Here is a 17,913-nt window from a genome sequence, read left to right as displayed (position 1 = left end):
TTCAGATTCTATGTCTCCTTCTCTCTCTGAACCTCCCAGCTCACACTCTGTCTCTCAAAAATAAACATTAAAAATGGGTTGTTGTCTTTTTGTTGTTGAGTTGTAAGGGTACTTTATATATTCTGGATACTAGACCTTTATCAGAAATATGATTTGAAAATATTTTCTCCCATTCTGAAAGTTGTCATTTTTTTGATAATGTCCTTTGAACAAAAGCTTTATGCTTCACTGCAATCTAGTTTATCTATTTTTTTCTTATTTTGTTCATTTTTATTGCTGTCATATCTAAGAATCCATTGTTAAATCCAAGGTCATGAATGTTTATCCTTATGCTTTTCTTCTAAGAGTTTTATGGTTTTATCTAACTTAGATTGTTGTTCCATTTTAAATTTTTTTTTTTTTAATACAGCATGAGGTAGGGGTCCAACTTATTCTTTTGCATGTGGATATCCAGCTATCCCGGCACCATTTATCAAGGAGACCATTCTCTCTCCATTGAAAAGCCCTTGCACCCTTGCCAAAAATCAACTGGTCATAGATGCATGGATTTATTTCTGGACTTTCACTTCTATTCCATTGGTCTGTATGTCTGTCCTTGTGCCAATACCACACACTGTTTTGAATACTGTAGATTTGTACTAAGTTTGGAGTTGAGAAGTGTGAGGTCTTTAATTTTATTCTTTTCAAGATTGTTTTGGTTATTTGAGGCCTCTTGCAATTCCATATGAATCTGAGGGTTGGTTTTTCCATTTCTACAAAAGTGAGCATTGGAATTTTGATAGAGGTTGCATTGAATCTATAGGTCACTGTAGGTAGTATCGACATCTTTATTATTATTATTATTATTATTATTATTATTATTTTATTTTAGAGAGAGAGTGCATGCATGAGTTGGGGAGAGGGGCAGAGTGAGAGACAGAGAATCCCAAGCAGACCCCACACTCAAGTGTGGGGCCTGACATTGGGCTTGATCCCATGAACTGCGAGATCATGACCTAAGCTGAAATCAAGAATCAGATGCTTAACTGACTGAGCCACCCAGGCGCCCTGGTAGTACTGACATCTTAGCAATAGTAAGTCCTCCAATCCATGAGTATGGGATGGCTTTCCATTTACTTAGGTCTTTAATTTCTTTCAGCAAAATGTTTGTAGTTTTCAGCATACAAGTCTTTCACCTCCTTGGTTAGATTTATTACCAAGTATTTAATTCTTTTATTTAAAAATTTTTTTTAAGTTATTTACTTTGAGTGACAGAGAGAGCAGAGGAGGGGGAGAGAGAGAGAGACAGAGACAGAGAGACAGAGAGAATGCCAGAAGGCTCCATGCTGACAGCACGGAGCCCATCGTGGGGCTCAAACCCATGAACTGCGAGATCATGACCCAAGCTGAAACTAAGAGTCAGATGCTTAACCGACTAGCTGTTAGTTCAGATGCTGAACTACCCAGGCACCCCTAAATCTGGGATTTATATTTTCTAAGCCTTAAAACTTATTCTACGTTTATTTATACATACATAAAAATACATGTATACTTTTAACTTATAAATATTATATAATGTTGTATTCTCTTTTATATCATTTCTGATGATAAATATTTCCTACTTTTACAAAATTCCAATGATAGAGAAACCCTACATTTGGTGAGGTTTGCTGCTCTCCACCATCTCGTGTATTCTCCATTTGGAATTATGTCATCATGTCACTGTGCTTTTCTTCCACTAAATGTTTTACAAAGGGCACCCTGGTGGCCAGGGCACTGTCCAGCTTTGTTCAGGCTCAGTGACCAGGCAGTGCTGGGGTTTTCTATGAGCAGCTACAGTGGATCAGCTCATATGTGGATGCATTTTCTGCTCCCAGGCGCCCAGTGCACGGATGGTGGTGACAGCTGATAGGAAGGAGACCCTTCCATTCCCGTTTTGTACTGTCTGAGGAAACAAGCTTCACGTACCAGGCATGAAGCCGTCTCTCTTCCTTTTGTAGATTGGAGAAGGGTTTCTGCCTCAACAGGAGGCCACTAAAGGTCAGACCTTCTAGGGATCTACTTTGTTCATGTTTGCTTTTTACCTTGATGGTAATTTTGATACTTACTCTGTCTCATAGTACAACTATAACAATTACTTTCATTTCACAATTTGTGTAGGTGACTTCATGTTCTGTCACCTTTCCGGTGGTACTACATTTTTACTCTCTCTGGGAAGTTAGGAGGGCAAATCTCCCACAACTTAGGGAGGGAACATTTCCTCAGTCACCTTCCCAACGGGGAGTTTCTCCATGCCACAGAGTTTTGCCTTCCACCTGGATTTTGACAAAGGGAGGTGTTTTCTTTTCGCAGAGGACGGGACTAGACCCTTCCTTGGTCACCCATGTGCCACCAAGACCCATCATGGTCCTTGACACCTTGTGAAACTGATTGGGATGATTTTCTGTGCTGGTTCCTCCCCACCACGGCACCCTAAGGTATCACTTGGTGGACACTTCTGTTCTCTGACAGCAGCCTGGGGCCCTGACTAACAACGGGTGTCTTCAGAAGCTAGGCAGAAAGGCCTGATGAGGTGCTGTGGCCTGTAAGGTGCAGGTGGGTATTCCATCTCCATTCTTTCTAGGTCTCTGGACCCCAAACAACCAAGAGGTAGAGCCTAGGACTGGGACAGGAATAAGGGCAGTGCCCATAAAGCCTGACACCAAACTGAGGTCCACCTTAAGGCATGGGCACACCTTCCTCCCTCTTACTGTCATCTAATATGCTCAGGGGAGCTGGGAAGCGATCAGATGGGTGAGGTACCTGAGTTCTAGCAGAGCGCAGGCTGGGTGCCAGGGATGCTCCTTGGCCATCTCACTGCCTGAGGGAGAAGTCCTGTGTCCTGGAGGAAGGAACAAGTACATGTTATGAGGGCCCTGCCTTTGTCCCAGAGGCTCCTGGCTCTTATTCATATCTGTGTTCTACCTGTCCCAAGACTTATTCCTGAGATCAGCTTAAGTGTGAAGCAGACGGAGGAGACATGGCTCCTTAGCTGAGAAACCAAACTGAAGGAGGCCAGGCACATGCCCGAGGGGGCTGAGTTTCAGTGAAGAGGCTGGGGCGGAGGGATTTGGCGAAGATGACGGAAGGCCAAGGAATGAGATGGGACACCCAGAAATCAGGTTGATAGAGTACCTGGGTTCAGACGAGGGTCTCTGAGTGATCCTGGTGGCTGGATGATGATGTACCAGGGGTGACAGCAGGCTGAGCTTAGGGTTCTGTGGGGGCACCAGGAGAGAGGTGTTGGAGCCGTCAAGATGGCCCACAGGGTGCAGGGGGAGGCCTAGGAGGCTCTAGAAAGGGCAGGTGGGTTTCTAATAAGACAGGCTAATAAAGAGAAAAGTACAACTTTTGGATTTTCTTTATTTTGTTCATTTTTCCCCCCTCTTGACAGCTTAGAAAATTCCTTTGGAAAACTATTCCATCTCTGCTGAACTCAGGGTAAGGGAGGTCCAGAGGCTGCCGGAGGAGGGGAGGTGGGGCCTTCAGCCTTGGCCCCTCTCACGCACCCCTATACATCCTGGGAGACAATAGTGCAAATCTCTACTTCACACCTGAGGTGACAGGAGGTTGCACTTTCTAAGGCAGAGCTTCCTGTCAGGACACCATGCCCTCCATGGTCTCTCTCACAGGCCAGCCTGCAGGGTTGGCACCATGGAGTATGTGCCCGCCCACCCCTCCCCCACTGGCCCACAGTGGAATCGTCTTCTTGGGTTTCTGGTAATTTCATCAGGGCTGCATCATGTTGCTAGAGCTACAGATAGCATCTCACTATGCTCTTCCCTAACAGAGCCTCTGAGGCTGGACACAGGCTGAGAGTTGGAACAATAGGGTGGAGATCTGGGGGGCTGTGAGGGTCTGTGAAGGTCTGGGATACCGGAACAGCTTTGAGGAACGATGTCACTCGCCACTGGAACCTGTGGAAAAAAGAGAAGGGGCGGGTTTGCCTGCAGAGGCCCTGAGCTCCTGGAGCTCTTGTGCATTATGTTGTCTCCTGACAGCTCCACCTAGACAAACCCCCAATCCGGGTGTGGGCGAAGAGACACCCCCCCCCCCCAGGCCAGGCAGAGAGACTGTCCCCCAGCACAGGTCCACCTTAACTGGGCAGCCCTGTGGGCGGGGCGCATTGTTGATGCCTGTGCAGACAGCAGTCCAGGCCCGAGTGTGGGACAGACTTGCAGGCAGCACTCCAAGCTTCCAGCCTGCGACCCAGCTCCTCATGCTGAGTCTGCAGCCCCGCACCATGGTCCAGGGGGCCTTGGAGCCTGATGGCCCCGGCTGGGGCTGGGATGGGGAGGATGACTGGGACAGTGCTGTCCTCACCCTGCTGGCGCTGGCTGTGGTGGCTGCCACGGCACTGGCTTTGCACTGGTTTGGCTCTGGGCAGGACCAGGAAGCGGCAGGACCTGCATCCACAACCCCCAGGGCCCAGCCTTTACAGGCTGGAGGAGCCAGCCCAGCCCTGCCCCTGCAGCCCAAGGTCAGTGGTGGTGTCGAGGGACACAGCTCAGGGCAGGGGCAGCCAGACCCTCCAGGACGTGGCCAGGGGAGTCCAGCTGCAGCAGGGGCCCAAGATCAGGAGCTCCGGGGAGGTGGCCTGGCTGCCACAGCGGCACCTCCAGTCAAGACACCCGGCGAGGTGGCCAGTGGAGGGGCCTTGGGACGGCAGCACGACAGTGCCACTCCGGAAGCCCTGCGAGGTAAAGGAAGGGAGCCTCTCAGGCCAGATACTGCCTTCCTGGGTTGGAGCAAAGTAGGGGGGACATCCGGCCCCCTCCTGATACACTTCACCCCTCGGAGTCCTGGCAGAGAGACTGAAGGGCAAGTGGAGGCAGGAGGTGTTCAAGCCAAGGTGCCAGCTCACCAGGCCCTGGTCCACACAGCAGAACAGGACACCAGCCCCTGGCAACAAGGTGTAGGGCCACCTGGCTCGCTAGAGAGAGGTCGAAGAAGCCGGCGGTGGCAGGTGGACCCAGGCTCAGAAGATAGACACCGCCGCCTCCCAAAGCTGGACCCCCTCCGCCTGGGCTCTGTGGTGAGTGTGTGGGATGCCGTGGATGCAGCCAGCAGCCTCTCCACAGGCTCCCAGCGGCCTCCTCTCCCCTTGGAGCTGCCTCCACCACGTGCCACGCAGACTGGGCCTTTGACAGAGGGCACAGTGAAGGGGCACAGGGAGAGCAGCCTCCATCCAGCCTCAGTCCTAGCTCTGGAGAGCAGGGAGGCTGGGCCCCAGGCTCCCAGGGAGTCTCAGGGACCCCCAGCCTCCGTGGAAGGCTGGCCGTGGGAGAGGAGCTTCGTCCAGACCCCAGACTCCATGGGCCCATGGCCAGAGGGGTCGCAATGCGGACATCCACTCTTGCCTCAAGGACGGGGGACCGCAGACGCCAGCAATGCGGTAAAGGCTGGGGCTCAAGGCTCTGGAGACCGCTCTTTCTTCAGCTCAGGGCCAGGCGGGGCAGAGCAGCAACGGGGCCATGGCCTCCTAGAAGGGAGACCATCTTGGCAAGGCCAGCGTGGGCAGAGCAGCGGGCAAGAGGCAGGCAGTCTGGACACAGAAAAGTGCCCCCCAGACACCCCCGGCTCAGCCACGCTCTCCCCGCGCATCCCTAAGCCCCTCCCGCCCTTGGCTTCCCCGCCCACAGCACATCCTCACGGAGGCCTCTTACCGGCAGGCTCAACCCTTCCGACCTCCTCGCCTTCAGACTCTTTGTCCCTCAGAGTTAGTCAGGGTTCTGCCGAGGATGAAACTCTCAGGGCAGTGTCAGCCCCAGCCCCAGCCCCAGCCCCAGCCCCAGCCCCTGCCCCTGCCCCTGATCCAACTCCGCCCTCCTCCCCAGCCCCTGCCCCAGCCCCAGCCCCAGCCCCAGTTCCGACCCCTACCCCGAGTAGCGAGTCAAGGCCTATGTCCCAGGAGCCCAGTGTGGCTCTCTGCAAGGACAACCAGGAAGGGCAGATCTCATCTAGCTGGGAAAACCTTATTTCGATGGTTCTTAGGAGTCACCCTTTCCCCAGGCAAGAGAGACGCCAAGGGAGAGCCCCAAGGGCAGCTCCCAGGAGCCCTAGAGATCCCAGCACTGATGCACCCTCTGAGAACAGAGAGTCTGGTTCTCCCCCCGACGGGGCCGCCACCAGCCTGGAGGTCAGGAACGGCTCCGCCGTTGGAATGGTCACAGAAGCTGGCACAGGGGGCCTGCCTGAGGCTGGGTGTCCGCAACAGCAGAGAAGCTCGGATACCAGGGAGGCTCCTACTCCAGACCCTTCCTCAGGCCCAAGGCCAGATGCAGTGGATGAGAAACATCCAGACTCCCCACTGCCTGGAGCCGCAATGCCCGGGGCCCCATCACGGTCCCCTGGGCAGAGGCAACCTGGCCCTGTACCCTCCCCCACCGCGAGGGGGGTCTCACAGCCTGTCCCACGGCCCCGGAAACGCAGCATGTGTGAAATAGCAGAGAGCTCTGAGCGGGAGGTCAGCCAGATGGTACCACTGAGGCAGGAGGGAGAGGCTCCAGGGGAGAGGCCCCGCCCTGCAGGCAGCGGGGCAGTCCTCACAGAAAAGCAGGAGGCCCGAAAACTCAAGGTGCTTCTGCAGAGGCCCGGGAGCTGGGGGGTGGCGGAGGGGCCTCGGAAGCCCAGCTCCCTAGCCCAGGAGCCCACTCTGGCCGCGGCTCGACGACAGCGGCTGGACCTGGGCAGCTGCCTGGATGTACTGGCCTTTGCCCAGCAGCACGGGCAGCCTGGCCTGGTGCAGGAGACCTATGCGTTGATGAGCGACAATCTGCTGCACGTGCTAGGAGACCCGGGCCTCTACCGGCAGCTGAGCGGGGCCGAGCGGGAGCGCATCCTGAGCCTCCGGACGGGCCGGGGCCAGGCGGTGGTGGGGGTCCTTGTGCTGCCCAGCCTCTACCCGCTGAGCCGCTCGGGGCTCACAAGGGGCCCTTGTGGGGAGGAGGCCCCTACGGTGGGACCCGCACCCCTGCCTCCTCGTACGCACCTGCACGTGTTCAACCCCCAAGAAAACACATGGCGGCCCCTGACACAGGTGCCGGAGGAGGCCCCGCTGCGGGGCTGTGGACTCTGCACCATGCACAACTACCTGTTCCTGGCGGGGGGCATCCGCGGCTCCGGTGCCAAGGCTGTCTGCTCCAACGAGGTCTTCTGCTACAACCCACTGACCAACATCTGGAGCCAGGTGCGGCCCATGCAGCAGGCCCGTGCCCAGCTCAAGCTGGTGGCCCTGGATGGGCTTCTTTACGCCATCGGTGGAGAGTGCCTGTACAGCATGGAGCGCTATGACCCGCGCACGGATGCCTGGACCTCGCGCGCGCCCCTCCCTGCGGGCACCTTCCCTGTGGCACACGAGGCTGTGGCCTGCCGTGGGGACATCTATGTCACTGGGGGCCACCTCTTCTACCGCTTGCTCAGGTACAGCCCTGCGAAGGATGCGTGGGATGAGTGCCCCTACAGTGCCAGCCACCGGCGTCCCAGCGACATGGTGGCATTGGGGGGTTTCCTGTACCGCTTCGACCTGCTGCGGGGTGTGGGCGCTGCGGTGATGCGCTACAACACTGTAACGGGCTCCTGGAGCCGGGCTGCCTCCCTGCCCCTGCCCGACCCGGCCCCCCTGCACTGCACCGCACTGGGCAACACCATTTACTGCCTCAACCACCAGGTCACCGCCACCTTTACGGTCTCTGAGGGGACTGCCCAGTTCCAGGCCAGGGAGTTGCAGCCCTTTCCTCTGGGGAGTAAGGGGGTCCTCTGTCCATTCATCTTGACTCTGCCTGCCACCGACCGGCTGCAAACAGCCCTCTGAGCTGCTGCTCTCTAGGGAGACCCTGGGCCTGGGGGTCTGAGGGCAAGTGGAGCACAGGAGGTGGCTGGCAGAACCTTCTGCTGTTGTTTCCGGGACAGCTTTGTTTTTCTGTTCTAATAAGGCTCATGATCTCCCCCTTCCCTACCCCCTTCCCTGAAAGAGCCCTCTCCCCCTGGAGCTCAGGCTCCTTGCATCTTGGTTAGAAGCCGGCTTCTAACCTTCCCACCACAGCATGCTGTTTACTGCCTTTTCCGCTTAGTTCTTGCCCTGACGCCTCAGCTGGCTCACACAGCCCAGCCCCTCCTCCAGGGGGCTCCTCCTCCTCCTCCTCCTCCTCCTCCCCCCCTTCTCTGGGCTCCCAGGAGCCAGGTTCCCTCTTGCAGCACTGCACTGCCTGGAAAAATCTGTGTGGGGGTCCCTCTGGTGCTTTGAGAGCCAGGGACCGATGTGTCCTTGAAGACCAGGATTTGGCCTGCAGAGGGGCTGACTGCTGAGCCAAGGAAGGAGGTGGCTAGAGAGATAGTCACACTTCTCCGTTCTGTCCCTAGGGCTCCAAGCTGGGCAAGAGGTCTGTAAGGGAATGGGACAGGGGAACAAGGAACAGAGAGTCCCCAGGAAAATGTTCTTGCCTCAGGCCTTGGGAGCCTGGTTTGGGTCTTCCTGGGAAAAACTCTGTAGCCCTCCTTTGTCCGATTGGTCCCCAGAGGCCTGGAACCCTTGCCTGTGAAACTGTTCTGCTGACTGTAGCCCCTGCCTGTAACCACTTGGGCTCATGCCCCTCTGCAGCCTGTGGGGTCTCTCCCCACCGCTTTGCCCCTCCAGAAGCAGCCTCACTTCCCACCACCCCCTGTTCTTACGTGAGACCCAGGTTTCACCTGAGCTCTTTCCCTTGTTAGCTGCGGACTTAGCCGAGACATCGGATTCCATTCTTCCCATCTGTGTAGTGGGGAAAATGAACATCTGTTACTCAGGAGAGCTGTGAGGGCATAAGGACACATGTGAGCGCCTAGCGCAGTGCCCAGGATGAATAGATAATGTTCCCCTTTACTCATTTTGGAATCCATCACAGGAAGGTAAATAAATCTGACTGAACACTGCTGCCTGTCCCACCGTGTGCCCTGGTTTGCCCCATCTGGCCCTTTTTATTTTGCTTTTTATTCCATCCTTGGTACTACTGGCACTAAATACGTTTAATTCATTGAAAGCATCTACATCTTATGATTCTCATTTTTTGCTCACAAGGCTCGCTATGCTGCTGGGTAGGACAGAAAGGGGTCCTCAGGTTGCTCTTAAAAATAAGTTTATTGAAAAACAAGTACAGTCCATACAGCTATATATTACGGTTGCTGTTACTCTGCCAAGCAGAGAGGGCTCTGTGCCCCCGGGGCTTCTCCACACTGGCAGGCAGAAGCACGGTGGCCGTGGGTGGGCAGGGGGCCTACTGTTTGTGCTTGGTCTCAGTGAGCAGCCCTTGCCAGTTCTTCTCCATCTCCTCCTTGCAGTTGAGGAAGGCATCCTCCAGCCTGTGCATGGACTCCGCCAGTGTGGGGTTGGTGCGCATCACCACCATGTCGTAGGCCATCCATGTGGCTTGCACTGCAACAACCAGATGGGCCCTGATCAGGCTACAGAATGGGGCTGTGGCTCTGAGCACTCCGGGGAGGGCCAGATGCCTCCAGCCATGCTAAGCATCCCAGGGACCAGATCCTGCTGAGTTGCTGGTAGGCTACACGTTATAGCGTTCATAAAAACCAGTATTAAAACTTCTTCCTACACAGAGCACTACTGACACTTCCCTGATCTCACACAAGTCTTAACTTCTGGATACATCAGCCCGTGATGCTAAGACTGGAGGCCTGTCTGATATAAAATATTAGGACCATTTAGAGCAAACTCAGGTCCTTACCTATCTGCAGTTTACAGCTAGTGGTTGCAGGGTGAACCCTGAGGGGTCGTAACACCCATCCAAGCTCACATGCTCAAGTAGGACTGATTATTCCTACTCCTGCAAAGCCCTGAGCCTCATGTTACCTTATGCACAGTGGCCTGGGATGCCTGCCCGCTTCTGTCTGGGTACCTCTGTGCTTTCATTAAGGCCAGCCCAGGGACTCCTCCTTCTGGAAAGGTTTGCCGCATCCCATGTTAGGTGTCCTTTGGTGCTCACCACTGCACTGAGTTTCTTGCTGTTTCCCATCGAGAGCTACCCGAGGGCTTATAGGTGAACACATGCTTCTTATACAAATTCAACGGAAGTCTGCAGAAACCTCATCTCTCTGCAGCACCCACCGCACTGGTGTGGTTCTACCCTCTATAATTACAAAGAACAAAGGTCATCTCCCTTCCACACGACAGCCAACCACAGTACATATATCTCCCCCTTAAAACTGCTCTTTGCTGGGCTAAAACATACTGGACACTTTGGGGAACTATGTCCTCAAGGAAATTAACCAAAGAGGAGATAAGCAAATAATAACACATGAATATCTACATACAACCAAGGTCAGCAGCAATGACAGACTTGATGTTTTACAGAAAGTAACATGTTTGGTTAAGGAAAAATTGTTAGAAAAGCTATGTGCAGTATCTTAACAGAGGGCATATAGTTATATGGCGTGTACAGGAATTCTTGAACTTTTGGATGTATGAGAGTCACTTGGGACACCTTTTAAAATGTAGATCACTGGCCGCTCCCACAACTCAAAGAGGGTCTTGTCTAACATGTTGTGAATGGTGCCCAGGAACCTGAATTTTAACAAGGAGACCACCCTTATAGACTGCCTGGACAGCAGGTGCAGCATGTACCTGGGAGTCGGAACAGTTTGCTTTCTGGCTCTCTCTACTTGCTACCTGTGTGCCCACAAACAAGTGACTTAAGTTCACCAACCTCATTTGTAAAGGAGAGACAACATCCCAGTCTCACAGCTGGCTATGATTAAATGGATGATATGTAAAATGCCTAGCACATATTATGGTGTTCAAGACAGGAGAAACCCTTGCCATAAAATAAATAAGAGGTATTCAGGGCAAAGAGAGTGGGTAAGAAATAAAAATTCAGAAGGAAAAAAGAGCTTGCAGAAATGAGTCTCATACAGTTCCACACAACAGTTGGAATTCTAGCTCTGAATTTCCTAAGGCGAAAGCAGGGGAAACATGCTCAGATTTGAAACTCGGTGGCCATAAAATAAAAACAAACCCATGAAGGACACCTGGGTGGCTCAGTCAGTAGAGCAGTTGAGTGTTCAACTGCGGCTCAGGTCATGACCTCACGGTTCCTGAGTTCAAGCCCCACACTGGGCTCGTTGCTGTCAGCATGGAGCCCGCTTTGGATCCTGTGTCTCCCTCTCCCTCTGCCCCTCCCTTGCTCACACACACACACACACACACACACACACACACACACTCTCTCTCTCTCTCTCTCTCTCTCATAGATAAATAAACAACAACAACAAAAACAGGCACCTGGGTGGCTCAGTCGGTTAACTCAGCTCAGCGTCTGACTTCCACTCAGGTCAGAGTCTGACTTCCACTCAGGTCATGATCTTGTGGTTCATGGGTTCAAGCCCCACATCAGGCTCTGTACTGACAGCTCAGAGTCTGGAGCCTGCTTCTGTGTCTCCCTCTCTCTCTGCCCCTCCCTCACTTGTGCTTTTTCTCTCTCTCAAAAATAAATAAACAAAACAACCATTAGATGCTTTTATCCTAAGAAAAAATTTTCCTATAGGTATATTCTATGAGAAGCATATAATATAGTTGAAAATGTCCTTGACAACATCTCTACTTGAAATACAAAGTGATTCTTCTATGTCTATTTTTGTAATCACTGGTAAAAGAAAGCTGTTGGCATATTGCCAAAGCACAGTCCAGAAAAGGCAATTCAATGAGACACCAAAACACTATATCAAGAGCAAAGCCCTTTTTAATTTGATCCAAGGAAGAAAATTCAGAATTCATAGAAAAGAAAGAACTCATGATCATCAGAAGATCCTCCAGAAATGCACATCTCTTGAGTTTTTCATTCATTCAATATTTATGGAGCACCTTTGTGTTGGCATTTTGCTAAGGCACTCCTGGTCTCCTGGCAATACAGCAGTATGCAAGATAGACACACCCCACCTTCAGGAAGTGTCTACAGGGGCCATGGGAGATAGAATAAACACACAAGACAATCACAGGTTGGGAAGGGTGCTGTACGGCAATAAGCAGCATGTGTTGGGACAGAGGAATGGAGTAGGAGGAGTCTTTAAACCAGATGGTAAGGGCAGGCTCTCTCTGAGAGCTTTTGGTAAGGCCTGCACTTTAGCAAAGCCAAGGTCATAATCTCTGGAAAAGCCTGAACAGCAGATATTCTAAGAAGCCAACTAGGGCTCACCTGATACACTACCTGCTGGGTAGGACTAAAATCCTCATACAGAAATCAAGAAAAAACAGCCAAGATGTGGGGCACCTGGGTGGCTCAGTCGGTTAAGTGCCTGACTCTTGATTTCAATTTAGGTCATGTCTCAGGGTTCATGGGTTTAAGCCCTGCTTCGGGCTCTGTGATGCTGGTATGGAGCCTGCCTGGGATCCCCTCCCCGCCCTCCCCTTCCCTGTTCATACATGTATGCACTCTCTCTCTCTCTCAAAATAAATGAGTAAATAAATAAATAAATAACCACTCAAGCTGTACACCTAAATGCAGGGTTCAAAGGATGAAGATAAAGTGTTCCAAAATTCTGTTGTAGGAGAGGGGAGGACATCACTTAGGGATGTAGTAAGTGAATTTGCTTTGAGGGCCTAGAAGGTAGACAGGGAGTACAGGAATGATGACAAAGGGCAGGCTCAGCCATGTGATAAAGGGACAAAGATGGGCCTGGACTTTATAGCCACGGGCTAATTCCCACCTTTGGCAAAACAGACCAATCAACATTTTAAATGTAATTGGTGAAGTTATATCTCCCAAATCTCAGGCCCCAGATGGTCTTACAGATGAATTCTACCAAAATTTGAAAGAACAGTTAATTCTTACATAATACGATTCCAGAAATTAGACAAAGAAGAGTGATAACCTCACTGTATGGATATAGGAGCATTCCATTTATGTTCTAGAAAATTTGAGTACAGAGATAAACAAAAATAAATACATAATTTTCCCTAAGTTAGTTTGTTCCAAAATCAAAGATTATATGAAAAAATATAGTTCTATTTTATATCAATATAGATATAAAACTCTAAACATAACATGAACTAACCAAACCTAACAATGTGTTAAAATAGCATGTTATGATGTAGAATTTGTAACAGAAATTCAGCCCTGGGGGCTGAGCGCGGGTGCCATCAGGATGCTGCGCACAGGCTCTGCTCTGCTCTCTGTGCATGAATTCACAGACAAACATGAATGGATAACAACAGAAAATGGTATTGGAACAGTGGGAATCAGCAATTTTGCACAGGAAGCTTTGGGAGATGATGTTTACTGTAGTCTGCCTGAAGTTGGGACAAAATTGAACAAACAAGAGGAGTTTGGTGCTTTAGAAAGTGTGAAAGCTGCTAGTGAACTCTATTCTCCTCTATCAGGAGAAGTAACTGAAATTAATGAAGCTCTTGTGAAAATCCAGGACTTGTCAACAAATCTTGTTATGAAGATGGTTGGCTGGTCAAGATAACACTCAGTAACCCTTCAGAACTGGATGAATTAATGTGTGAAGAAGCATATGAGAAATACATAAAACCTATTGATGAGTGAAAACGGAACCCCTAAATAAACTAGTATGAAACAATTTAATCTAGCATAATTGTCTTAAATTAGTGGTGCATGGAGGATTTAAAATAGCAACTTTTGGGGCACCTGGGTGGCTCAGTCGTTGAGCCTGGGACTTTGGCTCAGGTCATGATCTCCGGTTTGTGGGTTGGAGCCCCCCATTGGGATCTGTGCTGACAGCTCAGAGCCTGGAGCCTGTTTCGGATTCTATGTCCTCCTCTCTCTCTGCCCCTCCCCCGCTCATGCTCTCTCTTTCTCTCAAAAATAAATAAACATTAAAAAATTAAAAATGAGTAAATAAATAAAATAGCAACTTTTAGCAATACTAGTGCAAAAAGAAATCACTCGCAACAACATTAATGAAAGAAAACACCCCTTAACTTTCTAATGATTGCAGATAAACATAGCATGTATCTTTTTTGCCATACCTTATGATTTTTAGGCTAGGCTCTAGTTATAACATTCAGAATCCTGTAATTATTTGTGGTTAAAAACTAGTTATAAAAATTATGTAATTCAAGGATAACACTGTCATCTTAAGTCTTAGGGAATATCGTAACTTGTTTGCATCTCTCCCTGGATTGGAGTCAAAATACTTAAATGATCTATCCATTGGAAATAACTGGCAGTGGAGAAAGGTTTGTTAGTTCTGTAGTGTCAGATAAAGAATACTACCTTAATTTTGCAATATACTGTGCTTTCAAAATAGCTGGTGCTATTTTTAATATGGTGAAGCAACAGCCTTGCAGGAAGATAAATAGTTTAATAATAATACATTCAACTTCGTTAAAAAAATAAAAATAAATAAAAAGGGGGAAATCATAGGAATAGCTCAATTAATGCCCAAAAAAAGGGCAGTTAACAAAATTTAATACCTATTTGTGGTTTAAAAAAATCAACTCTAGGGGCGCCTGGGTGGCGCAGTCGGTTAAGCTTCCGACTTCAGCCAGGTCACGATCTCGTGGTCTGCGAGTTCGAGCCCCGCATCGGGCTCTGGGCTGATGGCTCAGAGCCTGGAGCCTGTTTCCGATTCTGTGTCTCCCTCTCTCTCTGCCCCTCCCCCGTTCATGCTCTGTCTCTCTCTGTCCCAAAAATAAATAAACGTTGAAAAAAAAAATTAAAAAAAAAATCAACTCTAACAAATTAGAAATAATGGGAGACATCTTAAGCTTACTAAAAGTGATATACCAAAACTTACAACATATATACTTAATGGAGAAGCTATGTATATATTCCCTTTTTATTTATTTATTTATTTATTTATTCATTTTTACTTAAAAAAATTTTTTTAACGTTTATTTATTTTTGAGACAGAGAGAGAGAGAGACAGCATGAACAGGGGAGGGTCAGAGAAAGAGGGAGCCACAGAATCTGAAACAGGCTCCAGGCTCCGAGCTGTCAGCACAGAGCCCGAAGCAGGGCTCAAACTCACAGACTGTGAGTACCAGTATACCCTGGTATACTGTTGGTAGGATTGTAAAATGGTGCATCATTGTGTAAAACAGTTATGCCTTCTTCAGAAAGCTAGACATAAATTCCACTTCTAGGTAATTCTCCAAACAATTGAGAACAGGTACTCAAACACATACTTGCATATAGATGTTCACAACAGTGCTATTCACAGTAGCTAAAAGGTGGACACAACCCAAATATCAATCAAAGGATGAATGAATAAAGAAAATGTGATATATCCATACAATGGGATAATTATTCAACCATAGAGAGGAATGAAGTACTAACATATTCTATAATATTGATGAACCTTGAAAATATGCTAAGTAAAAGAATCCAGAAACAAATTGTATTCACATACCATATGATTCATTTATATGAAATATCCAGAATGGGTAAATCCATAGAGACTGAAAACAGATTGGTGGTTGCCAAAGGCTGAGGATAGAGGCATATGGGGGTGACTGCTTAGGGGTACAAAGTGTCTTTTTAAAAAAGTTTACTTATTTACTTTGTGAGAGAGAGAGCATGAGCCCACAGGTGGGAGGGGAAGAGAAAGAGGGAAAGAGAAACCCAACCAGCCTCCATGCTGTCAGCGCAGAGCCCGATTCAGGGCTTGAACCCATGAAACCTGAGATCATGACCTGAGCTGAAACCAAGAGTCAGAAACTTAACTGAGCCACCCAGGTGCCCCCACATAGTGTCTTTTTTGAATGATGAAAACATTTTGAACTGGATAGACTTGGTGGCTGTATGACATTGTGAATGCATTAAATGCTACTGAATGTATACTTTAAAATGGTTAATTATATGGTATGTGGATTTCACCTAAGTTGTTTTTTTTAAGCTTATTTATTTTTGAGAGACACAGAGACAGCGTGAGTGGGGGAGAGGCAGAGAGAGAGAGAGAGAGAGAGAGAGGGTGAGAGACAGAATCCCAAGCAGGCTCTGCACTGTCAGAATAGAGCCCCATGCGGGGCTCAAACTCACAAAACTGTGAGATCATGACTTGAGCCTAAACCAAGAGTTGGATGCTTAACCAACAGACCTACCTAGGAACCCCTCACCTAAACTTTTCTATTTAAATTTAAGATGTTTCTATCTTTTATATTTAAATTTAAACTTTTCTCTAAAAGAGAGAGAACGAGTCCGGGAGAGGGGCAAAGGGAGAGAGAGAGGAGAATCTTAAGCAGGCTCCACACTCAGCGTGGAGCCCGACATGGGGCTCGATCTCACAACCCTGGGATCATGAGCTGAGTTGAAATCAAGAGCCGGTCAGTCAACTGATTGAGCCACCCAGGTGCCCCTCACCTAAAATTTTTCTATTTAAGATGTAGGGGGACACCTGGGTGGCTCAGTTGGTTAAGCATCTGACTCTTGGTTTCAGCTCAGGTCATAATCTCATGGTTCTTGAGTTCAAGCCCTGCTGACACTCACAGCCTGCTTGAGAATTTCTCCCTCTCTCTCTGCCCCTCCCCCACTCCCTCTTCTCTCTTTCTCTCAAAATAAATAAACTTAAAAAAATAAAAGCAGAAACTTTATACATAATATAAAAAAAGTGACATACAAAAAAAAAGAAATGGAAATAAAAGAATGTAAACAAAAAAGGGAAGATTCTTATATGGATTAATGATGATAACATGCTGTGAGCTGAAAAGTATGCCAACTCTCTGCCAGAGAACTCTAAAGAAAAACAAACCAACAAAACCAAAATAATTAGAAAACAACAAACGAAGGATCCACTATGGTAGAAAGGGTACTATCTATTATCAATTACAAATTAAAAACATACCACACTGTCCTCATTTTGCCACGCAAGTAGGTACCATGGAAATTATCATATTCCAATATCTATTTCACTGTTAGCACTGTACTAGGAAAGGATGATGTCAGGAAGCTTAAGATACAGCTTTATTAAAGTGCATAAAAAATCAGGGAGCTAAGACACATTCATTCACTTAAAAAATATCTATTAGGGGCGCCTGGGTGGCTCAGTTGGTTAGAGAATCGACTTCGGCCCAGGTCAAGATCTCAGAGTTCGTGAATTCGAGCCCTGCGTTGGGCTCTGTGCTGACAGCTCAGAGCCTGGAGCCTACTTCGGATTCTGTGTCTCCCCCTGTCTCTCCCCCTCCTCTGCTCACACTCTGTATCTCTCTATCAATAACAAATAAACGTTAAAAAAATTTAAAAAATATATCTATTAAACATCTATTATGGGTCAGCATCTATTCTGGGGACAGAGCAGTGAGAAAGAATGTCAAAAAGTCTTGGCCTCATGACCATTGTATAATAAATAACAGTAAGTAGGGGCGCCTGTGTGACTGAGTTGGTTAAGCCTCCAACTCTTGATCAGCTCAGATCATTATCTCCCGGGTCATAAGATCTCCCAGTTCGTGAGATAGAGCCCCCAGTCGGGCTCTGCACCGACAACATGGAGCTGGGATTCCCTCTCTCCCTCTCTCTCTGCCCCTCCTCTATTTGCATGCTTGTGCACATGTGCACTCTCTCTCTCAAAATAAATAAACATTAAAAAAATAACAATAAGTAAACCTATATAGTATGTTAGAAAGTAATAAGTGCTGGGGCGCCTGGGTGGCTCAGTAGGTTAAACAGCTGATTTTGGCTCAGGTCATGATCTTGAGGTTTGTGGGTTCGAGCCTTGCACTGGGCTCCGTGCTGAAAGCTCAGAGCCTTGGCACAAAAACAGACACATAGACCAATGGAATAGAATAGAAACCCCAGAACTAGACCCACAAACGTATGGCCAACTCATCTTTGACAAAGCAGGAAAGAACATCCAATGGAAAAAAGACAGTCTCTTTAACAAATGGTGCTGGGAGAACTGGACAGCAACATGCAGAAGGTTGAAACTAGACCACTTTCTCACACCATT

The 17,913-nt window shown here is 48.8% G+C and overlaps 2 protein-coding genes across 2 annotated transcripts in view; one reads left to right on the top strand and one right to left on the bottom strand.

Annotated features, from left to right (window-relative positions):
- The first annotated feature begins 1,467 nt into the window (after positions 1-1,467).
- KLHDC7B (kelch domain containing 7B) lies at positions 1,468-9,013 on the top strand. The gene is made up of 2 exons (XM_040491808.1): positions 1,468-5,801; positions 5,856-9,013. The coding sequence occupies exons 1-2, from the start codon at positions 4,151-4,153 to the stop codon at positions 7,829-7,831; spliced, it is 3,627 nt and encodes a 1,208-aa protein (XP_040347742.1). The 5' UTR covers positions 1,468-4,150; the 3' UTR covers positions 7,832-9,013.
- A 101-nt stretch (positions 9,014-9,114) lies between these two features.
- The window catches only part of SYCE3 (synaptonemal complex central element protein 3), a 30,211-nt gene continuing 21,412 nt past the window's right edge, over positions 9,115-17,913 (bottom strand). The window contains exon 3 of the mRNA XM_040490452.1: positions 9,115-9,427. Within this exon, the coding sequence (XP_040346386.1) occupies positions 9,270-9,427 (158 nt within the window). The 3' untranslated portion in view covers positions 9,115-9,269. The remainder of the gene's footprint in view (positions 9,428-17,913) is intronic.

This window comes from Herpailurus yagouaroundi, unplaced genomic scaffold (assembly GCF_014898765.1).
Source record: "Herpailurus yagouaroundi ecotype Mexico unplaced genomic scaffold, PumYag 182, whole genome shotgun sequence".
NCBI lineage: Eukaryota > Metazoa > Chordata > Mammalia > Carnivora > Felidae > Herpailurus > Herpailurus yagouaroundi.
This window is presented reverse-complemented; position numbering and strand designations above follow the sequence as displayed.

What these genes read in the sequence shown, in the direction of transcription:
- KLHDC7B (XM_040491808.1), top strand. Translation starts at nt 4,151, where the DNA reads ATGCCTGTGCAGACAGCAGTCCAGGCCCGAGTGTGGGACAGACTTGCA. An exon ending in AGCCCCAGCCCCAGCCCCAG is followed by an intron (nt 5,802 to 5,855) that starts CCCCAGCCCCAG and finishes CCTCCTCCCCAG; the next exon opens with CCCCTGCCCCAGCCCCAGCC.